Below are 18,562 nucleotides of genomic sequence, written 5' to 3'. Positions count from 1 at the left end.
CAGCACTTCAGATGGTCTAGCCACTTTTTCCTCTTATGCTCCTGTACCAACCGGTTGACTTCCACTGTCAAATCACTGATTCTAGGATCAGTAGGGTTGGTACGACGGAGATCATCACGCTCGTTTGCTAATCCCGCTGCCTCTGCTGGGAAGTTTGGTCTTATCTCGGGTATTCGACCAGCAGGTATATAGCGAGCGGCTGCAGCTCTGATGATGTTTCGGAAAATCCTTTCTGCTACCCGAACATCAGAAGGGTTGGGCAGTTCTCTGAAGCGGCGGTTGGTGAATTCTCTGAACTCTGGCCAGTGAGCTTTCCCATGGTTAAGGAAAGTGCGGCGTTCAGAGGTTATGAAATCGGGCGACCTGCTTATGGAGACGATTATCGGGAGATGGTCTGAGCCAAGAGAAATGACGGGTTGCCAAGTCACGTCATTTATCAGACCGGGTGACACTATGGTTAAATCTGGCGAACTGTGACACTCTCCTCTTATTCTGGTGGGGGCATCCTCGTTAACCGTGCAGAATGTGGAGCAGTCAATCTGCTCCGCCAGCGCTGATCCCCTCTGGTCATTACCTAGGACGGAATGCCACAACTCATGGTGGGCATTAAAATCCCCTAGTACCAGGCGGTTATTGCCTACCAATAATGGGCTAATATCAGGCAAATAACGTGGTTCACAGCTATTAATCGGCGGGATATACACATTAAGCACCTCTACCTCGGCAGTTCCACACTTGACTGCTACTCCCATACATTCCATGTATGGGTCACTAGAGACTAGCTCAAGCGAGATAGGTCTGTACTGAACAGAATGGTGTAACAGGAACGCTAATCCCCCACCTCCACTTCTGGTGCGATCCTTCCTTAGTACATTGTAACCATAACAACGTTGTAGGCTTCAATTTTCATTCAGCTTGGTTTCCTGCACCGCTGCGATCTTAATATTCCTCCGACTCATAAATTCCACTATCTCATCTATTTTGCCTCGAAGTCCGTTGCAATTGAATTGCAAGAATGATGCACAATCCGGAGTTGGAACAGCAACATGTGGCGTTAGGTGCTGCGGTGTTGGTTGCTGTTCTGGAGACTGCGGTGGAGTGCCATACTCCGACGACGTCTCTGACGAGGACGACGAAGAAGAGGACTCGCTGGGGACTACGTTACTGCAGCAAGTCGCAACATAGTCCCTTTCGCTGTAGTCTCGCAAACGCCTTAATCCGGAACAGTTCTTGAAGTGCACCCACTCTCTGCATCCATTACATCGCACCGAGACAGATCTGTGGTGGATGACGTTCTGACAAACCGAGCAGAACCAAGGTCCGGGGTTTTCCTCAATCCCGGCACGGACCAATAAAATCCGGAGCAAGCATTCCGGGATATGCTGCTCCCAATGCAGAAAAATAAACAAACACAAACATGTACATACTGGGTTGGCAGCCGCTGGCCGAAACTGGAATCTTGTTGTTTCGGGTCAATCCGGTATCGTAGAACCCGCTGCCGTGGGATTGGCCATAACAGTCGATGGTCGCATCAGAATAAACGCCGAAAATTATGGCGAAAATATTCTGGAGGGTGGTTTAAAGCCTTGGGCACGCAAACATTTTGGCCGCAGACCTTGGACTTTCCAACAGGGCTTAGCACCATCGCACTCAGCATGAGCCGCACAAGAATGGTTACAAAATCAGGTTCCTCGCTTTATTTCCAGCGCACAATGGCCACCAAAATCTCCGGATACCAATCCGTTGGACTATTGTGTCTGGAGTATTTTGGAAAGCAAAGTTGCCACTGAAAAATACCAAAATGTCGATCTCCTCAAGCAAGCGCTTCGCTTCGGGAATGAGTCAAAATACCGCAAAGCAACATTCGGGCAGCGTTTGACGGTTTCATTGAAGGCCATAATTCGTGCCAAAGGTGACCAATTCGAACAAATCTAAACTTATTCTAAAATTTGATGCTATTTCCGACATTTGTTGCTTTTATTCAATAAAATTAAAAAAAAAAGTAAAAATTATGGCGTTTGACTTTGTTGCAGTTTTTTTATCTCACCATGTATACTGGGTAGCATTCGCGGACAGTGAGCGGGTCTAGGGAGAATGTCTCGGCTTAAATACCCGCAAGCCAATAATCCTTAGACTGACTCGGACAGTTATTCAGGATCGTTTGCTACCAGCAGTAGGACGAAACGGACAGTAAGCCTGGGAGGCGATAATGCTCTGACACAACATTAATACCATGTGTTCGATATCAAATGCGAGAATTTGGACCAAGTATCATTCAAACCCCAATTCGAGACCAAAAAAACAAGATTCAGACAAAACAGCAGATAACATTTCATGGAAATATGTTCAACGCAAAACTTATTCCTCAAGCTTGTCTGACGAGGAAGAGAACATTAATACCGATATCAAATGCGAGAATTTGGCCCTATTATCATTCAGAAACCCAATTCGAGACCACAAAAAAAAAACAAGATTCAGACAAATCAGAAGATAATATTTCATGGAAATATGTTTAACGTGAAACTCAGTCCCCAAACTCGACGATTAAAATGTACAGTCATGTAAACGTAAATTTAAATGAAGTGTGGATTAGAAATGGATAAAACCTAATAAAAAAAAACCCTATTTTTCTTCGACTTCTTCAAATCCTCAACATTTCACTTCATGATTTAAATGTGTTCTATAATGCATATATATGTTTAATAGGAATTTATTGTAAAAAAAATCAGTATATATTGTATAAATTAATAGTAACAAATATATTTTGATAATGACCATTTACTATGTATGTTTCATTTGCATTTATTTTAAATTATCATTTGTTTTATTTATTTTAAACTAAATACTAAAAGCCTACATGTTATTTAACTATATTTATGTATGTATTTATATATTTATAGAATTGTATTACAATAAATTTTGTTTCTGGTGATCTATTTTGAACTAAACAAATTGAATTACAAAGAGCAAAGTACATGGATTATGGTATAAGCGTTATGTTGTATGTATTGATGTTTATTCATTTTATTGTTAATGGAACAGTTATTTCAGTTTTTTTCGTTTGGTTGGTTGTTGTTTTTTTTTTTCGACAAATGGAACGGATAACGCACAAAAATTAAAAAAAAATAAAGAAATACAGTAAACGAAAACAACAAATTATCAAACAAAAGGGTTTTAAAAATCCCAAATGATTTTTGTAAACAAATTTTAGACAAAAATCTTATTAGTATACTTTGCGTTGGCATATATATTGCTAATTTGTAGCTTTTTACAATAATTTATCCTAGGCGTATCTTAATACCATTTATATGTATATAAATTACAAAAGGTAATATATGTTGTTTTTTTCAAACTTTTTTTATACGAATACAACATTGTGTTCTGATGTGTGTGTATTTTTTTGCATAGGGAAATATAAAGTTCTTTCCGAGGAGTTTGATATTTTAATAAAAAAAAGAGATTTTTTCATAAGACCTTAGGTTTCAGGTTATGGGTTCAATGATATATTACTGCAAAATGTAATTTTATTCGAAAGATTTTCTTTCTTCACACACAGGAAATTGTCTGAAATAAAATCTGATTTTTTTGGGGAAAAGAAGACAAAATCCAAATCTTCCAAAATGTCCAAAAACTCATTTATTTTCTTTCATAAAATTTTCTGTTGCTGTCACCAGATTAATATTCCTTTAGATTCCTAAATCGCTACTCTTCATGAAAACCAAATGAAATAATAAAATTCCATTTGCAATCCATTTTGCGAAACGATTTGAGGAAAATTTGTGAACCCAAATCTCGAAATCTTCGGTATGTAATAATAAACCCTTTATCTATTGACAAAAATACCACAACTTCCTCATCAAGTCCTCAAAATTTCACATCACACCCTTGTTGCATGGCTTCTATTACTGATGACAATGTTACCGCTGTTGTCGATCGATGATGGTGTTCAGTCAAAAATGGGTATTAAAATATAACCCTGTCCCTATCTGCGATAACGAAATCTTCTAAACGGTGCCCTCAAACGTCGGCATGTCACTCGTACCTCCTTCTTTAGAAACTGTGAAATTGCCAAAGATTTGACGGCTGCTGTCGCCGCTTCAGCTGCACACGATGCGGCATTGGTGGGAGCATATTTGGATATATCAAATTTTCGTTTTGGCGTTGTCGTTGCGGCACTACTATTCAGTGTTGTATTGCTCGAATGATCATGCTGATGGTGTTGCTGTAAATTAGGATGATGATGATGGTGGTGGTGATTAGGATGCATTTCATCGTCACCGGCATTTCTTAGCTGAGAATGGGAATTGCTAAGATCGAGATCGGTGTCCAGGCCATCTGACGAAACAGTGAAAATATCCGAATTATCACCAGCCTTTTCGCTGGGACTAATACAGCTACCAAGACTGCCATTCAATTGAGGTGTGCGCCGCATAGCACGCATAAACGGGGTGCAGGGTGTTGATGTTGTTGCCACATTCGGGCGAGACTTGTCCACAGGACTTAATGTGGCGGCGTCATCAGCTAAACAACGCAATCGTTTATCTTGAGGTTCATAGGAATCTTCATCGTCTTGTGTGAGAAATGTTTTCGATGTGGAACGTTTCGATTTCTTTAGGATTTTCTTGCATTCAACATCGGGAGCATCCTCATCATCATCTTCTTCGCGTTCTTTATCATCGTCTTCCTCTTCTTCCTCCTCATCCTCCTCCTCCTCATCGTTTTCGTTATCTCCCTCCTCCAATTCGACCTCAGATTCTGCTGTCACTTTTTGTGGTACATTGACGGTATCTTCTTCAATGGAATCGGCCATAGTATCATTATCCTCTTCCTCATCATCATCGTCTTCTTCATCGTTAGCCGTCTGTGAATCTTCATTCAATCCCAGTTGAGAATCCTCCTCCTCATCTGCCATGATGTTCATTGTTTCATCATCTTCTGCCACACATTTTCCATTTTCGCCCATCTCAACATCAGAATCGGGTGGTGTAATAACACCATCGTTTCTTGTTTTTTCTTGCGTAGTTTCCTCATCATCGTCCACTAACTTTTCTTCATCCTGCACATCTAACTGTTCCTGCTTAATGTGTACCTTTTTATTCTCCACCACTTGTGAACTTTCTTGTTTCCCCAGACCATTTTCCAAGAAATATATTTTATTACTTTGAGATTGTTGGCGGGTAACTGTCTTCTTTCGACAAACTTTGGGCCATCCCGTTCGATTGGTTTTGAGATTTTTTCGTTTACGATAATAGCCCAACATATGTGACGTATTAAATATGCTAAACTTTTTCGCTTTAGCATCTTGACCAGCTCGGCCATCGTCAGCGTCTTTTTGACCATTTTCCAGGTCTTGATTTATCAAATCACAGAGATCGAAATCACTGGAAAAGTAATCGGTAGATGGCGGAGTGTTAAGAATACTTGATGAGGAGGCAGTAGGCATATCTTGTTCTTGGCGGGTTGTTAGCTGTGAGGACTGATGGCTTACACTCGGTTCCAGGGTCGAACCATTCAACTCAAACAGATCATTGTCCACGTCTAAGCCGCTGGGTGGTGTTAATGTCAAAAACTTATCTATTTGCCATTCCAGAAATCGAGGACTCTTGTATTCTGTGGTAATCTTCTTTAAGGCTTCCAATGCTGAGGAGTCTGCTTCAAATTCTAAGACACCCTTTTTGGAGCCTGTCTTGCGAATGGCTGGTAGAATATTTTTGTTGTTTTTGGCAGTTAACGAATTTCGGGGAACACCCACTAATCTCTGCCGACCCCTGCCTCGTTTAAGAATGCCTCCGCTACCACTAGCACCCAGAGATTCACGAGTTTTATTCGAGGCATTCGGCGTTCTTGATCTTTGCTGTATCGACAACGAAGAATTTCCCGTTGAATACCTACCGAATAGGTTCATAGCAACATTATTGGCAGCAGCTCGACCTCTAGAGGAACGAGCAGTAGCACTTGCCACTCGAGCAACAAAAGGCGGTGAATAATCATACTTGTTTCGACCCCTTCGCATACGCTTTACATTTTCCGATATTTCGGTAGCAAAGCGTAGCTCCTCCACGGGTGTGGCCGCCTGTGAACGGGTTCTGGGCGAATTCACAACCGTGCTTTGTGGCAGGGGTGATTGTCTGGCAGGTGTTTTGACACCAGGTGGTGGAGTTTTCAAACGCTGCGCAACTTTTTGTAGATTTACTTCTTTTTCAGCAAGCTCCTGGACAGTTGGAATAGCCGGAAGCGGCCTAGAGTCCTCTGTTGGTGTTTTTGGCTCATCACACTCAGAGTTTGACTTACTCACCGAGTCCTTTCTCTGTTTTATAATACAACTTACTAATGCCAGGGTGGAAGCATGCTCGCGGGGTGACTTCCGTGGTGGTAGCTCCAAATGGGCCATGAACGCTGCCTTATTAAGAAGTTTCTTATGCATCCGTCGAGATTTACCAAAAGTGGCCGTACTACTTGCACAACTGCTGGCATTGCTGTGGGTAGAGCCAGCACGCTCGTGTCTACTGCGGGTACCATCTTCGTGTTTTGTTTCCACTTTTATACTGTCACCATCCGCCGCCGCTGCTGCAGATAAGCGATGAGCATTGCTACTTTGTACCTGTTCTTCTAGTTTTTGACGCTGCAGCTTTTCCTGCTGCTCCTGTTCTTGGCGATAACGTTGAAGCAAGTGCAGTTTCTTGTGTTTGTGCGTATATGGTGTTGCGGTTGCATTGGAATCGGTGGTGGATATTGAAAGTTTGGAATGTTCTTGCTGCTGTGGTGTAGCAGGGGGGAGTCCTGAGTTGGAAGATGTCCCACAATGCTGCGTATCCTCCTCTTGCTTTATTAGGTTTTCGCATTTCGTTTGTAAATCTTTATTGCCAGCCCTAGATGATGATGATGCTACAGCTACGGCCTGCTTGCCATCAGTCTCTTGTTGGTTCATATCTTTATTCTGACAAAGTTTGCAACACACTTTCGTTCCCATTGCGCCTTGTAGGGACATTTCAAAGGGCACCGGTCCCAATTCATAGGGCAATTTTCGATACGTTGTGGAACCATAATACTCAAAGTACTTTTCTTGACAGTTATCTTGTCGTTTGTATACACGATACCATAAATCATACTCGGGTAAACGTTCGAAGGCATATCGCAGTTGCTTGAGACGTTCGCTCTTGGTAAAATCGAAGAACCTAGAAGGAGAAGACGGCTCCTTTTTAGGTGGCGAGGAGGATTTGGGTGATGTATGCTGCTGCTCTTGTTTCTTGTCAGCTGGTTGGGCAGACTTTTCCTCTTTGGCTGTTAGGGCCGACTTTCTCAGAGATTTCTTCGGTGGAGATGATGGTGGTGCAGCAGGTAGTGGTACTGATGGTTGAGTTTCTAATTTCCTCTTTTCTATCACATCTTTATCGCCAGCTTTTGCTCTCGTCTGGACCTTCGGAAGATCATGTGTTTGCTCAACAGCTTCTTCTTGTTCTTTTTCAACATCCGAAGTAACTTCCACTTTAACGACGGCTCCACCAAAACGTGTTCTTCTTTGCCTTGTTGTAGCGACGCACTTGGTGACCGTCGTTTCTGTCAACTTATTTATTGATTGCGCTTGTGGATTTGTTTGAGCTGGTGTTGTAATATTAGCTGACTTCTTGGGCGATGTTTTAGCTTTGCTTTCTGTCACCTTAAAATCCTCGTCATTTTCATCGTCATTATCCACGGAGACATCATCGTCGTAGTCCTCCTCATCAAGAATTTCATTCTTATACACTATGGCAGTTCCAGCGCGCAACCTCTTTTCGCATGTGTTAGTGTTATTTGTAGTTGGCAAAGCGATCGCTTCAATATTATTATTCGACTTTATAGATTTGTTGGTTTTTGTATTCTCCCCCATCCTATCCTCCAGATTAAAAACAACTGATTGACGGTGACTATAGCGCAATCTTCTAGTTCCTAATTCCGCAATTTCAGACTTTGGTTTATTTTCTTTTGGCGTTTTTGCCTCCTCCTCCTCTTCTTGCCTTTCACTTTTTTGCTCATCTCTTGCCTGAGCTCTCTTTGTGGCTAGGGAGGGAGGCCTACCGACTTTGGCTTTAGCTGTTGTGCCGTTGGATGATGCCGCTGTTACTATTGCACCTGATTGTTGTTGCTTACACTTGTTTTTTGCTGCATCCACAGCGGCCTGCATAATACGCGTGCTGGTTGTAGCTGCCGTAACTATTGCCGTTGCGGTTCGGGAACTTTTGCGTGTTGCTTCAGGAATTATTATTTTAGCTGTCTCCGCTAAAATTTCAGCAGAACTTGGTGCTGCCGCCGAATTTCTACGTCCACCGCTTTGGGCTGTGTTCTTTTTCAGTTGTTCAAGTGGCTGGATGGGGGCTTTCGGAAAGCTCTGCCTACCTCCCTCACCTTTGGAGGAGGTGGTGAGGTTGGTAGTAGAACTAGTTTTTAGCCCCTTTGTTGGTATGGGAGTTTTCACATAGGTTTGTCTGCCCTCTTCCTGGGTATTTACAGGTGTTATAATTACATTACGTTTTCCCGTTGTTTGGGCAGACAGTTTTCTCGTGGCCCTCGCTATGGCCTTCTGACCATTAACTATGGCCTTTTTTGGGCATTCTTCAAAGTATTCCTCATTCTCGTCTTCGGATTCGGATGATGGTGTCGCCTCCGATGGAGTGCCCGAGGATGAGGATGTGCAAATCGATGCCGTGTTTTGGGCCCTTTCCGAACTTGTGTGCCTATCGATATCAGTGGGCAATTCACTTGAGTCGCTTCGCTTCTTGGGAAACATAAAGTTCTCCGCCTCACCATTCAAAACCTGCAGTTCGGTATTGCGCACCTTTTTAAACTTCACAATAATGGACGGTGATGCAGTTACAGAATTGTCGACACCCACTCTATTTTTAGTTGGTGTACACTGCACATCAGTTGTATGCGTTTCCACGACTTTGTAGAGGGAATTTGGTGGCAACATGGCACGTATTGGTGGCGACAAAACAGCATTTGACGCCGATCCAGAGTGTTTTTTGCGACCTGTAACTGGCGTCTTCACAACCAAAGGTGGTAATGGTGGTGGTGCCGTCTTCTGTGGACTAGGTGTCTTTGGTGATTTGGTGGTGATGATTGCATTCTTAAATTTTTCAGAGGAATGTTTTCCCTTGGTAGACCTTTTAGACTTTTCGCGCAGTGTTGGTGAAGCGGTTTTGGTCTTTGATGGCTTATTCAAGGAACAAGTATCTTCATCGACTGCTTCGTCGACTGCTTCATCATCCTCCAGAGGATCTACTTCATGACCGACTAGCTCTTCTTGGTCTACTTCCATTTCTTCCAACTCAGCTTTAGAATCTAATTTACGATTTTCACTTAAGAATTTATTGACATCCGCCGAGGATGTTATCAGCGAATCCAAGGCTATAAAATTCTGCGAATTTTTGGCAAAATATTCATGATCCTTGGTCTTCAGGTGGATGGTTAAAGCATCATATTCAATTTTACATATTTCACATACACCACATTGCTTGTCGGACGAGTCCTTGGGTGCTTGAGCCTGATTTTTACAAACGTTGTTTTTCTGTGAATTCGCGGGCGATTTGAGAAGTTCATTATCTTGAGGTTTTCTAATGTTTTGGGCCGATCTAGATCTTGATTTGCGAGTCATGTTGTTATCTTTTTGTTGATTTGTCTCACCACCGTCGTTCAGTTTATCCTCCTCCTTTGGGATATCCTTCTTGGGCGACAGTCGAAAAGCCCCGTCTTCACGTGTCAATTCTATTTTAGGCCACTCACTTGCTGGCTTTTTGAAAAGATGGTAATAGGGGCGATAATTGCGTTTGAGGGCTTCGATTTTTATAAAACCACCTTTTAGACTAATTGGTTCGACTGTGTACGACTTTTGGGATCCCTTGGCTGAATCTCCCAAATAATCCTTGAGCTCGTGTTGGACTTTTTTGAAAAATCTTAAAGCATTCTCACACTGCCATACAACATAGGGTGGGGGTGGTCCGACATTATCTCTGGACTTTAAAGGTGTTGTTGCAATTACGGCGGCTGCTTGTGGTAGTTGATCAACGGTCGACGCTCTTCGGGTAATGCAGCCAGTTGTAGTGGGTGTTGTTGTTGCGGCAGTACTTAGACGTCTGGCACGGTTTAATATGGCATCGGCTCTAGAATTTCGTATTGGTTTCTTGGATATGACTGATGTACTGCCATTATTTGCTACTCTAGAGCTTTCAAAATTTTCTATTGAGTATGGAGTCTGCGGCGTTTGCGGTGTCTGAGGTGTTTGTGGAGTACCTGGACAGCTGGTGTTATTACTATTAACAACCCCGGCGGCGGCAACAACTGGCTTGTCGGTTACAAAATGTGTAACACTGGGTGTTAAGAAGAACTCCAATGAACCACCCAATAGTCTGATTTGTTCCTCAATACGTTTCGTTAGCTGATGATCACATATATCCAAATAGAATTTAAAATGGCAAAGGGGTTTCTTGCATTTGATTACTTTGACAGGAGTACGTTGTTTGTGTATATCGGATACCGTAGCACCTGCTGGTGATGCTCCTGGCGAAGCTGTTGCTGCTGCAGAGCCTGTCGGGAGGTTCCTTGTTGTTGGCGTTGTTGGCAATTGCTGAAAAGTACTTTGCCGCTGTTGCTGTGTTTTAAGTTTGCTTTTTTTGATGATTTCCGATTGTGGTTGCATACCTTTAGGCCCAATATGGCTAATGTTACAATTTCGAAATTTTTTCGTTGGGTCGAGATGAGCGGAGAAATTTTTTGTTTGTTGTCGTTTGAAGTTGTTTTTCATTTTGCAGTGGAACACAGTGTTGCGAGATTTTTTTGAAACGAAAAAAGAGAAAAGTTTGGAGAAAAACAATTTTAATTAATTTTTGTTCAATACAAGGTAGGTAAATGAAATCATTTTTATGTAAAATTTAAAAAAAAGACCGCCAAAACTCTATAGAAACCTTTTTTAACACTATCCGAACAGAAAAAAACAATAAACCAAAACGAAATCGAAAAACGTCTAAGCCAAACTAAAAACGACCAAAGTAAATAGAAATCTGACAAGCCAGATGTACAAAAAAAATGACAACAATCACACATCATCCCCCGTGATCACACAGGCACGCATACACACATGCATAAACGTTCAGCAGTGGGAAACAAACACACACACACACACACTGAGATGGAAAGGACCATCAGGATATATTGCACAATAAAATACAACTCTGCATGTGTATATCAGTGTTGTAATTGTAGTGATGATGATATCGATCTGTCTTCGATTATTACAAAAATGTAGATGAGCAAATTTATTTATACCTATGGAATCTCAACTGAAGACAAATGGGCGAAACTTTTAACACCCACCTTTGGATAAAGGAAACATTTTTATATAAAATACCTGAATTCAAACGTGTTATAATACCGTTAAACTTTTCAAAAAAAAACATAAATTAAGTGAGACCGTTATATAGATGCCATACCAAATCGGGAACCTATATAGGTCATATTATACTTTAAGGATTGTCATCTACCAAATCTTCCTTAATATCAAATTTGAAACAATTTCGTGGGCAAATGTGACTAGGATTATCAAAATACCGAATATCGGTGGTATCGTTATATGTGCGCTTTAGGAAAACGTGGACCTAAATATTAAATGTTCTGCCATCGAAACTATAACCCACTATGAACTGCAAATACCAATTTTTGACAAATCCCTGGAAAAAGTGGCAAAAATACTCAAAATACGGAATATCGTTATATGGGGGTTATACAAAAACGGGGACCTATACATACAATGTTGTGCTACCGGAGCAAGAGCCGTTTATGATCTATAAACACCATTTTTTAGACAAATCCATAGAAAAAAATGTTGGAAAATTCATCAAAATACCGAATATCGGGAAGTTCCGTTATATAGGGGCTATACAAGAACGTAGATCTATGCATAAAATGCTCCGGCTAGAACCCAATATGAACTACAAATACCAATTTTTAGACAAATCCGTGAAAAAATGTGGCGAAAATCATCCAAATACCGAATATTGGGAGGTACCGTTATATGGTGGCTATATCAAAACGTAGACCGATGTATCTCATTTTCAATACCAACCATCCTAGATAAAATACAAATTGTTCTGCCAAATTTTGAAGCTCTATGTCAAATAATGGGGACTGTATCGTGATTTCAACAGACAGACCGAAGGACATCGTTAAATCGACTTAGAATTTTATGCTGATTAGGAATATATATACTTTATGGGGTCTACGACGAATATTTAGGGGTGCTGCAAACGGAATAACAAAGTTAATATACCCTCCTTTTCAAGGCGGAGGGTATACAAATTAAATTAATTCTTGTTATACAATGGAATCCAATTAAATATATTAAATTTTTGAAAAATGATTGTTGTTGGTTTTGTTTTATAACCATTTATGTTTTATAGCTTTTTGGAGATGTAGCGGATGTCACCACAAAACTCAACACCTAAAGTCAGGTGCATAGTATTGGCTCGGAAATTTTCTCTTCTTGTTTCCATGTTAAATTATAAAATGACATATCATATCTATGAAATACAAATCTTAATTTGTATATACACAATAATTTTATATACAATGAAGCTATGCTTAATTTAGCAATAGGGAGGTGGAATATACTCTTCAAACCAAAGTTATTCTTGTAAATACAAATAATGCATATGTAAGTATGTGTATTATTAAAAATACATAACTAGCAATTCAACATATGTATAACGTGTGGGCATCAAATAGTATATATGTACATATTTGAATTTTCCAAACATTTACCTGTATACATATAATATGTATATATGTTATTTTCCATTATATAAAATAAATAGTACAATTGATTTTATGAAATGTGTTAGTAAAGAGGATAAGGGGGAAACATGGCTGGCCCGTATTAATCGACCGTGGCATCAAAATAAATGCCGAATATTATCGCAAAAATATTCTGGAGGGTGTATTAAAGCCTTGAGCAGGCAAACATTTTGTCCGCAGACCGTGGACATTCCAACAGGACTCAGCACCATCGCACTCAGCACGCGACACCCAAGAATTGTTACAAAATGAGGTTTCTCATTTCATTTCCACCACACAATGGCTACCAAAATCTCTGGATACCAATCCGTTGGACTATTGTGTCTGGAGTATTTTGGAAAGCAAGGTTGGCTCTAAAAAATACCAAAGTGTCGATCACCTCAAGCAAGCGCTTCGCCGGGAATGGGCCAAAATACCACAGAGCAACATTCGAGCAGCGTGTGACGGTTTCAGGGGCCGTTTGAAGACCATAATTCGTGCCAAAGGTGACCAATTCGAACAAATCAAATCTAAATTCTAAAATGTGATGCTATTTCCGACATTGTTATGCTTTCATTCAATAAAAATTTAAAAAAAAAATTACAAGTAATGGCGTTTGACTTTGTTGCAGTTTTCTTATCTCACCCTGCATACAATACAAATGTCTCATGTTACCCATAAAGAAATATAGCTATTTGACAGAAAGTAAAGACAAGAAACATAGCTATTTGACAGAAAGTAAAGACAAGAAATATAGCAATTGGGAGGTAGAAACTGTTTACCAACAGCATTCCCTGGCTAGGCAGACCACCCTGGTAAATATACTTATAGAGGTGCTTTCTTCTTCTCTTTCTCGTTTCTATATATCCCCAACAATTTAATTTCTTCCTTGGGCCAAAGGACTCTGAGTTAAGCAGTTGTGGAATCTCATGTAGATGTATATCCTTAAAACAACCCAACCTATAATCTATATTTACCCTCAGGCTCTTTTCCAGAACCTGCAAGAATCTACTAGTTTGGCAATTGTTTTTGATATCATAAAGGGAAAATCGGCTTGGTAGTAAAAATATTACACCCTTACTGTTATGGAACGGGCCAATTGAGGCATGTATCCCATGTACCAATATATCGCATAAAGAAGCTTATTTAAATCCTCTAAAAGAATGTTTATCTTCGAATTTAAATGTAATAACTTATTCAAAAATTAGAATTCAATCAAAAGGGTTGTTACATACAAATTGAACCTAAATTTGAAATTAGTTTAAACCGAAAATTTGATCGACTCTTTAAATTCGATTACAGTGACCTCAATTTACTACATACCTATAACAAATTTAAAACTCATTTTGTAAACATTTTCCATTCTGAACATTAGTTAGTTATTACATGAAATTGATTTTCATAGATGATAGACATGAAATTATCTCCATAATAGACTAACGAACACCAACCATTTTAGATATATGCCTATTGCATACCTATTGCTCCAGCCAGTTTAGTAGCAAAACAAATTTGTTATTTGCAAAGTTACAGAACTATGAACTACGTAGAAAACGATAGTGGACAATGTATGCCCAAAACATTGTATATGGTTGAGATTACACAAAAAAAGCAAACACGATTCCTCTGCAGCGGGAATGACTTCTTTTCCCTGCCAGCTCACATCACGTTTTTTTGTTTCTCCTAAAGATGTTATTTTTATGTACATAAATACGTAGGCATTTTTCTTCGTATGTTCATATGGCTGGCAAGTGAACAAAAAAAAGTAATAATAAAGAAGAAAATAGTCTAAAGAACAACATCACAGCGACAATGCACAGCAGAATATGCGTTCGTCAAAAGCACACAATTTGATTTTGTGTAGATGTTTTATAAGACTTATTTCTATGTATTTTGGTTTCTGGTTTGACTCATGCTAGGAGTTGAATACGTTTCTTATGTGAAATATGGCGAAAATTGCAATGAAAATCTTCCCTTTGGATTGGCAAGGCAAACACGCACATTGTAGTCCCTTGTCCCTATCATTTGCACAACAATATTCGAGAGCTAATCTGTAGGAGGCAGAAATAGATTTTAATTTTCATAGCAAATCAGAAGATTTGTGGAAAATATAATTTTAGCTTACCATTAATAGCTGTTTCTAACTGAATATTCGTTTGTGTCATCTTAAATTGTAGATTATTGCATTTTAAGTAAAATATCGTTTGCTTTTATTTTCGTTTTTTTTTTCTTTTGTCTTTCGTATTTTCTTATATTGTACGTCAAAAATGCAACCCTGTGCCGTCTGTTATGAACGGTGTTGCTAATGTTGCTGAAATAATTTTCCGCTAAATCGAATTCGTTAAAAAAAACTCAAAGGCTTACAGAAATAGAGCAAGCTTATTTTGAGGCATATGGAAAGTATTTTGACTGTAAACAACGTTGTTTGTGGAAGAAGCTGTCAATTAAAGAAACTTAATAATATGGAACTCAACTCTTGTTCTGTGAAAACGTTAAATAAAAACTTTTATAAATGAAAGAAATTTCAAATGAAAAACATTTTAAGGAAATATTTTTCAATGCATGCTTTCATAGAAATTCAGTGAAAATGTTTAAAGACAAAGCCTTTTAAGTTTATTCACAAAAAAAAAAAAAATAAATAAATAAAAAGTTGTTTTTAAGTCAATATGTGTAAAATTGATTTATGATGTTATAGTAATGGTAACACATGGCATTTAAGCTTTTTATATGGTCACGATGGTATGGATCAGTCGGATCCAGATTATTCCTTATCGGGGCCAGATATATCAAGATTAATCAAATCATTGTAAACAATTTCACATATTTTTTCCCGTTCCCAAGTATATAGTTTTCCAAATCTTAGTAGCATACCGCATTCGTAAATGTATAACGCCGTAACGAATAACGTCGTGTTAGCATCACTGATCAGATTCAGGTTGCGCGCTAAGAAATCAGCGTAAAGTAAAATCAAGAAATAACGAAAACTCAAGAAAAAGGAGAAGACAACAAAGTCACCACACTGTCAAAATGAAAACATGAAAAACAACAAACGACAACAAAATAAAAGCAGTGATAATGGCAAAAATTTGACGAAAACAAATAATTGGAGAGAAAACAGAAAAATGCGATAAAAGTCATTGGAAAGAAAATATAAAAAATGCAATTATAAAAATAATATTAACAAATTGCCAGCGACAGTAGGCAGACGACGAATATACAAATTAAAATTATTATTGCCGACACACAAAAATGCATGTATGATTTGTAAATTGTTGGTGTGTTGACGTTGTCAGGGAAGAAAATGTGAAAATGGAAACAAAAGTACAGGGAGAAAACAATACTTAAATACGAAAAAATAAAAGTGTGTTCGTTTTGTCATTTTATATAAGGTTGCTTGCTTGGTAGGCTGCTTGTATGCAGTGGATGAATGTGGATGAAAAAACCAGGCAAGTAAAATATGTGATGATGTTTTGTGTGTGCTTTAGTTATTTTTTTAGGACGGTTGATTCGGTCTGTGGATCTAGTTGCTTTTAGTACATGGTTGGTCGGTCTGTCGGTTGATTCTTTCGTTCGTTTGTTGGCTCGAACAGACTGACGAAACAACACTGGCCTGTATGCTCTTGTTTTTTCCTACTATCAAAGCTAAAAACATGAAAAATACCATTTATAATGTATGTGTGGCAATTGGCGTGGTGACTACGAACCCAGTGTGGTTGGTTGTGTGTTAACTCCTCCTCTACCTTGACTACACACTACAAACAAACAATAAAATACACATACAGCCGGCATATTATACAAAGCAATCAACCGACCGACAGACTGGCAGCCAGGCAGGCAGACCTACCGACAAAAACACAACTATGGCAAACAAACCCAGCACAGCACATAAGAGCTCACTTTGCAGCAACCAACAAACGAATGTTCAAAAATTAAATGTATTTTGTGCTGTTCGTCGTTGTTGTCGTGGTCGTCGTCTCAAAAACATGGAAACAATTTAACGAATACAGCCAGAAAGTACATTATGTATCAAACATTTATTTTTGTATTGATGGAAGAAAAAACTCGGTAGAACACAAGCGATTGTGGTATTTTTGCTTGACTGGAAGATGATGTGTTTAAAAGTTGCAGCATTTAAACTTGTTTCGTTTCATAAAACTTCAATTCAAAGGCGATATTCATCAAAGTAATGAGGTTAACTAAATCGTTTTCAAGCCAAAACGAAATAAACAAATAATAATAAACGAAAATGTTTTTGTTTACAATTAATATCGCATTCTCACTCTCACACACTTCTTTCATACACTCTCTCTCTCTACTCTACTATGGCTCTCTCTTGCATTCTCTCAACACTTCTATACCGTTAGCAATTTTACAAAATTTAATATTATTTAATATGTTTTACCTTTTAGGAATTCTTTCAGTTGTTCTGCCGATATATTTCGGAAGCCCAATTCATTTAAATAATGCAAAATGGCGCGTGCATCCACTGGCAAATGTGACATTTTCTTGTGAAACTCACACTAGCGCTCTCCGCATACATTGATTTCGGTTCGTAGAGGGCACAGTGCGAAGAGGAATAATGAGAAAAATAATATAAAACAACAACAAAAACTTAGTTCAAACAAAAAGAAAGTCCCGACATACAATGTTTCTGCTGTCTCTGTTTCGCGTTGTCTTCGTTGCCGTTGTTGTTATTATACTGTAGTCAGCAAGCTAGAGCTTGCTATGTTGTATAAATTTAACACTTTCAATAAAAACGATTCGCGTACACATACACACTCGATATATGAGAATTTCTTTGTAATTTTGCGTTATTTGCAATTCTTTTTTCTTATTTGATGCCGTAGTTACACATACTTTCAAGTTTTTTCTTTTATTAAATTAAAAGTAATTTTATCTTCTCGCAATCGTTTAAATTTTTCCCCGTTGCTTGCTTGGTGCTGTTGTTGGGCTTTGTCAGAGCGTTGGCTTTCTGGGGTTTTTTCACAAGTTTTCTATATTTATTTGGGTGTTTTCATCTAAATTCCATGCAGTACATATAAAACAGTTTATGATGATGTTGTTTTTTGGTTATTTTTCTTTTAATCTACTATAGTTTTATTGAATTTGTTTTAACTTTACACAGAACGTATCAACTTTTTGTAATCGTCGTATCGTTTCGTTTGACGCTCGTTTTTTCTTTCATACTTTATCTTTTGCTTGCTTTTGAGGTACTAGGGATATGTAGATTGACTAACGTGTAATCGATTTATTGCCTTCATCGATTAACTGACTTTGAACATTAGTTTATCGATTCCTTTAATTTTTAAAAATTTCATAGAGATAGTTCTTTTGCACGTCAAAACAATAATTAAACATTTTTAAAAATCTGCTATGTTTTAAAGCGCAAAATGATATAAAAATTTTAACTCAATAATCGATTATTCCTTTTTGATCAATTAGCTGGACCGGTCCGCATTGCCGGCCCGTACTTTTAGTCTTTAATGCATATGTTTTAAAGCATAATAAATTGCAAGTCTCACTTATATAAGCGGCTTCATTTTTATTATAAGTAATGAATGGCTCCATAGTAATTTGTAAATATAAATATATATTCATGTCAAAAATTACCGTCGGTGTTAAATATTTTGAATAGCCTGATCTTATTTTTCAGCCATAGGCTTAAATTTGAGTGTTAAAAACCTATATGATATAGAACATTTATAATAGCCCCATGTGAAAACTTAGCACAATTTTTGATATTGCAAAGAGCTTAGCTGTA

The 18,562-nt window shown here is 38.6% G+C and overlaps 1 protein-coding gene across 2 annotated transcripts; it reads right to left on the bottom strand.

Moving 5' to 3' along the window:
• Positions 1 to 2,786: 2,786 nt before the first annotated feature.
• Positions 2,787 to 17,344, bottom strand: LOC101897592 (protein chiffon). Of its 2 annotated transcripts, none has more exons than XM_059119881.1 (2): positions 17,204 to 17,344; positions 2,787 to 10,691 (listed from the first exon to the last, which is right to left on the bottom strand). In XM_059119881.1, the coding sequence occupies exon 2, from the start codon at positions 10,670 to 10,672 to the stop codon at positions 3,983 to 3,985; it is 6,690 nt and encodes a 2,229-aa protein (XP_058975864.1). In that variant the 5' UTR covers positions 10,673 to 10,691; positions 17,204 to 17,344; the 3' UTR covers positions 2,787 to 3,982. The 2 variants fall into 2 exon arrangements, with proteins under 2 accessions (XP_058975864.1, XP_011294206.2); XM_011295904.3 differs by lacking the exon at positions 17,204 to 17,344 and adding an exon at positions 14,927 to 15,138.
• Positions 17,345 to 18,562: the final 1,218 nt, after the last annotated feature.

Source organism: Musca domestica, unplaced genomic scaffold, assembly GCF_030504385.1.
Source record: "Musca domestica strain aabys unplaced genomic scaffold, Musca_domestica.polishedcontigs.V.1.1 154, whole genome shotgun sequence".
NCBI lineage: Eukaryota > Metazoa > Arthropoda > Insecta > Diptera > Muscidae > Musca > Musca domestica.
The sequence above is the reverse complement of the archived record's forward strand: the minus strand, read 5'-3'. Positions and strand labels throughout refer to the sequence as shown.

Bases quoted from the DNA above. Each gene is read 5' to 3' on its own strand.
- LOC101897592 (XM_059119881.1), bottom strand. From the start codon at position 10,672: ATGCAACCACAATCGGAAATCATCAAAAAAAGCAAACTTAAAACACAG.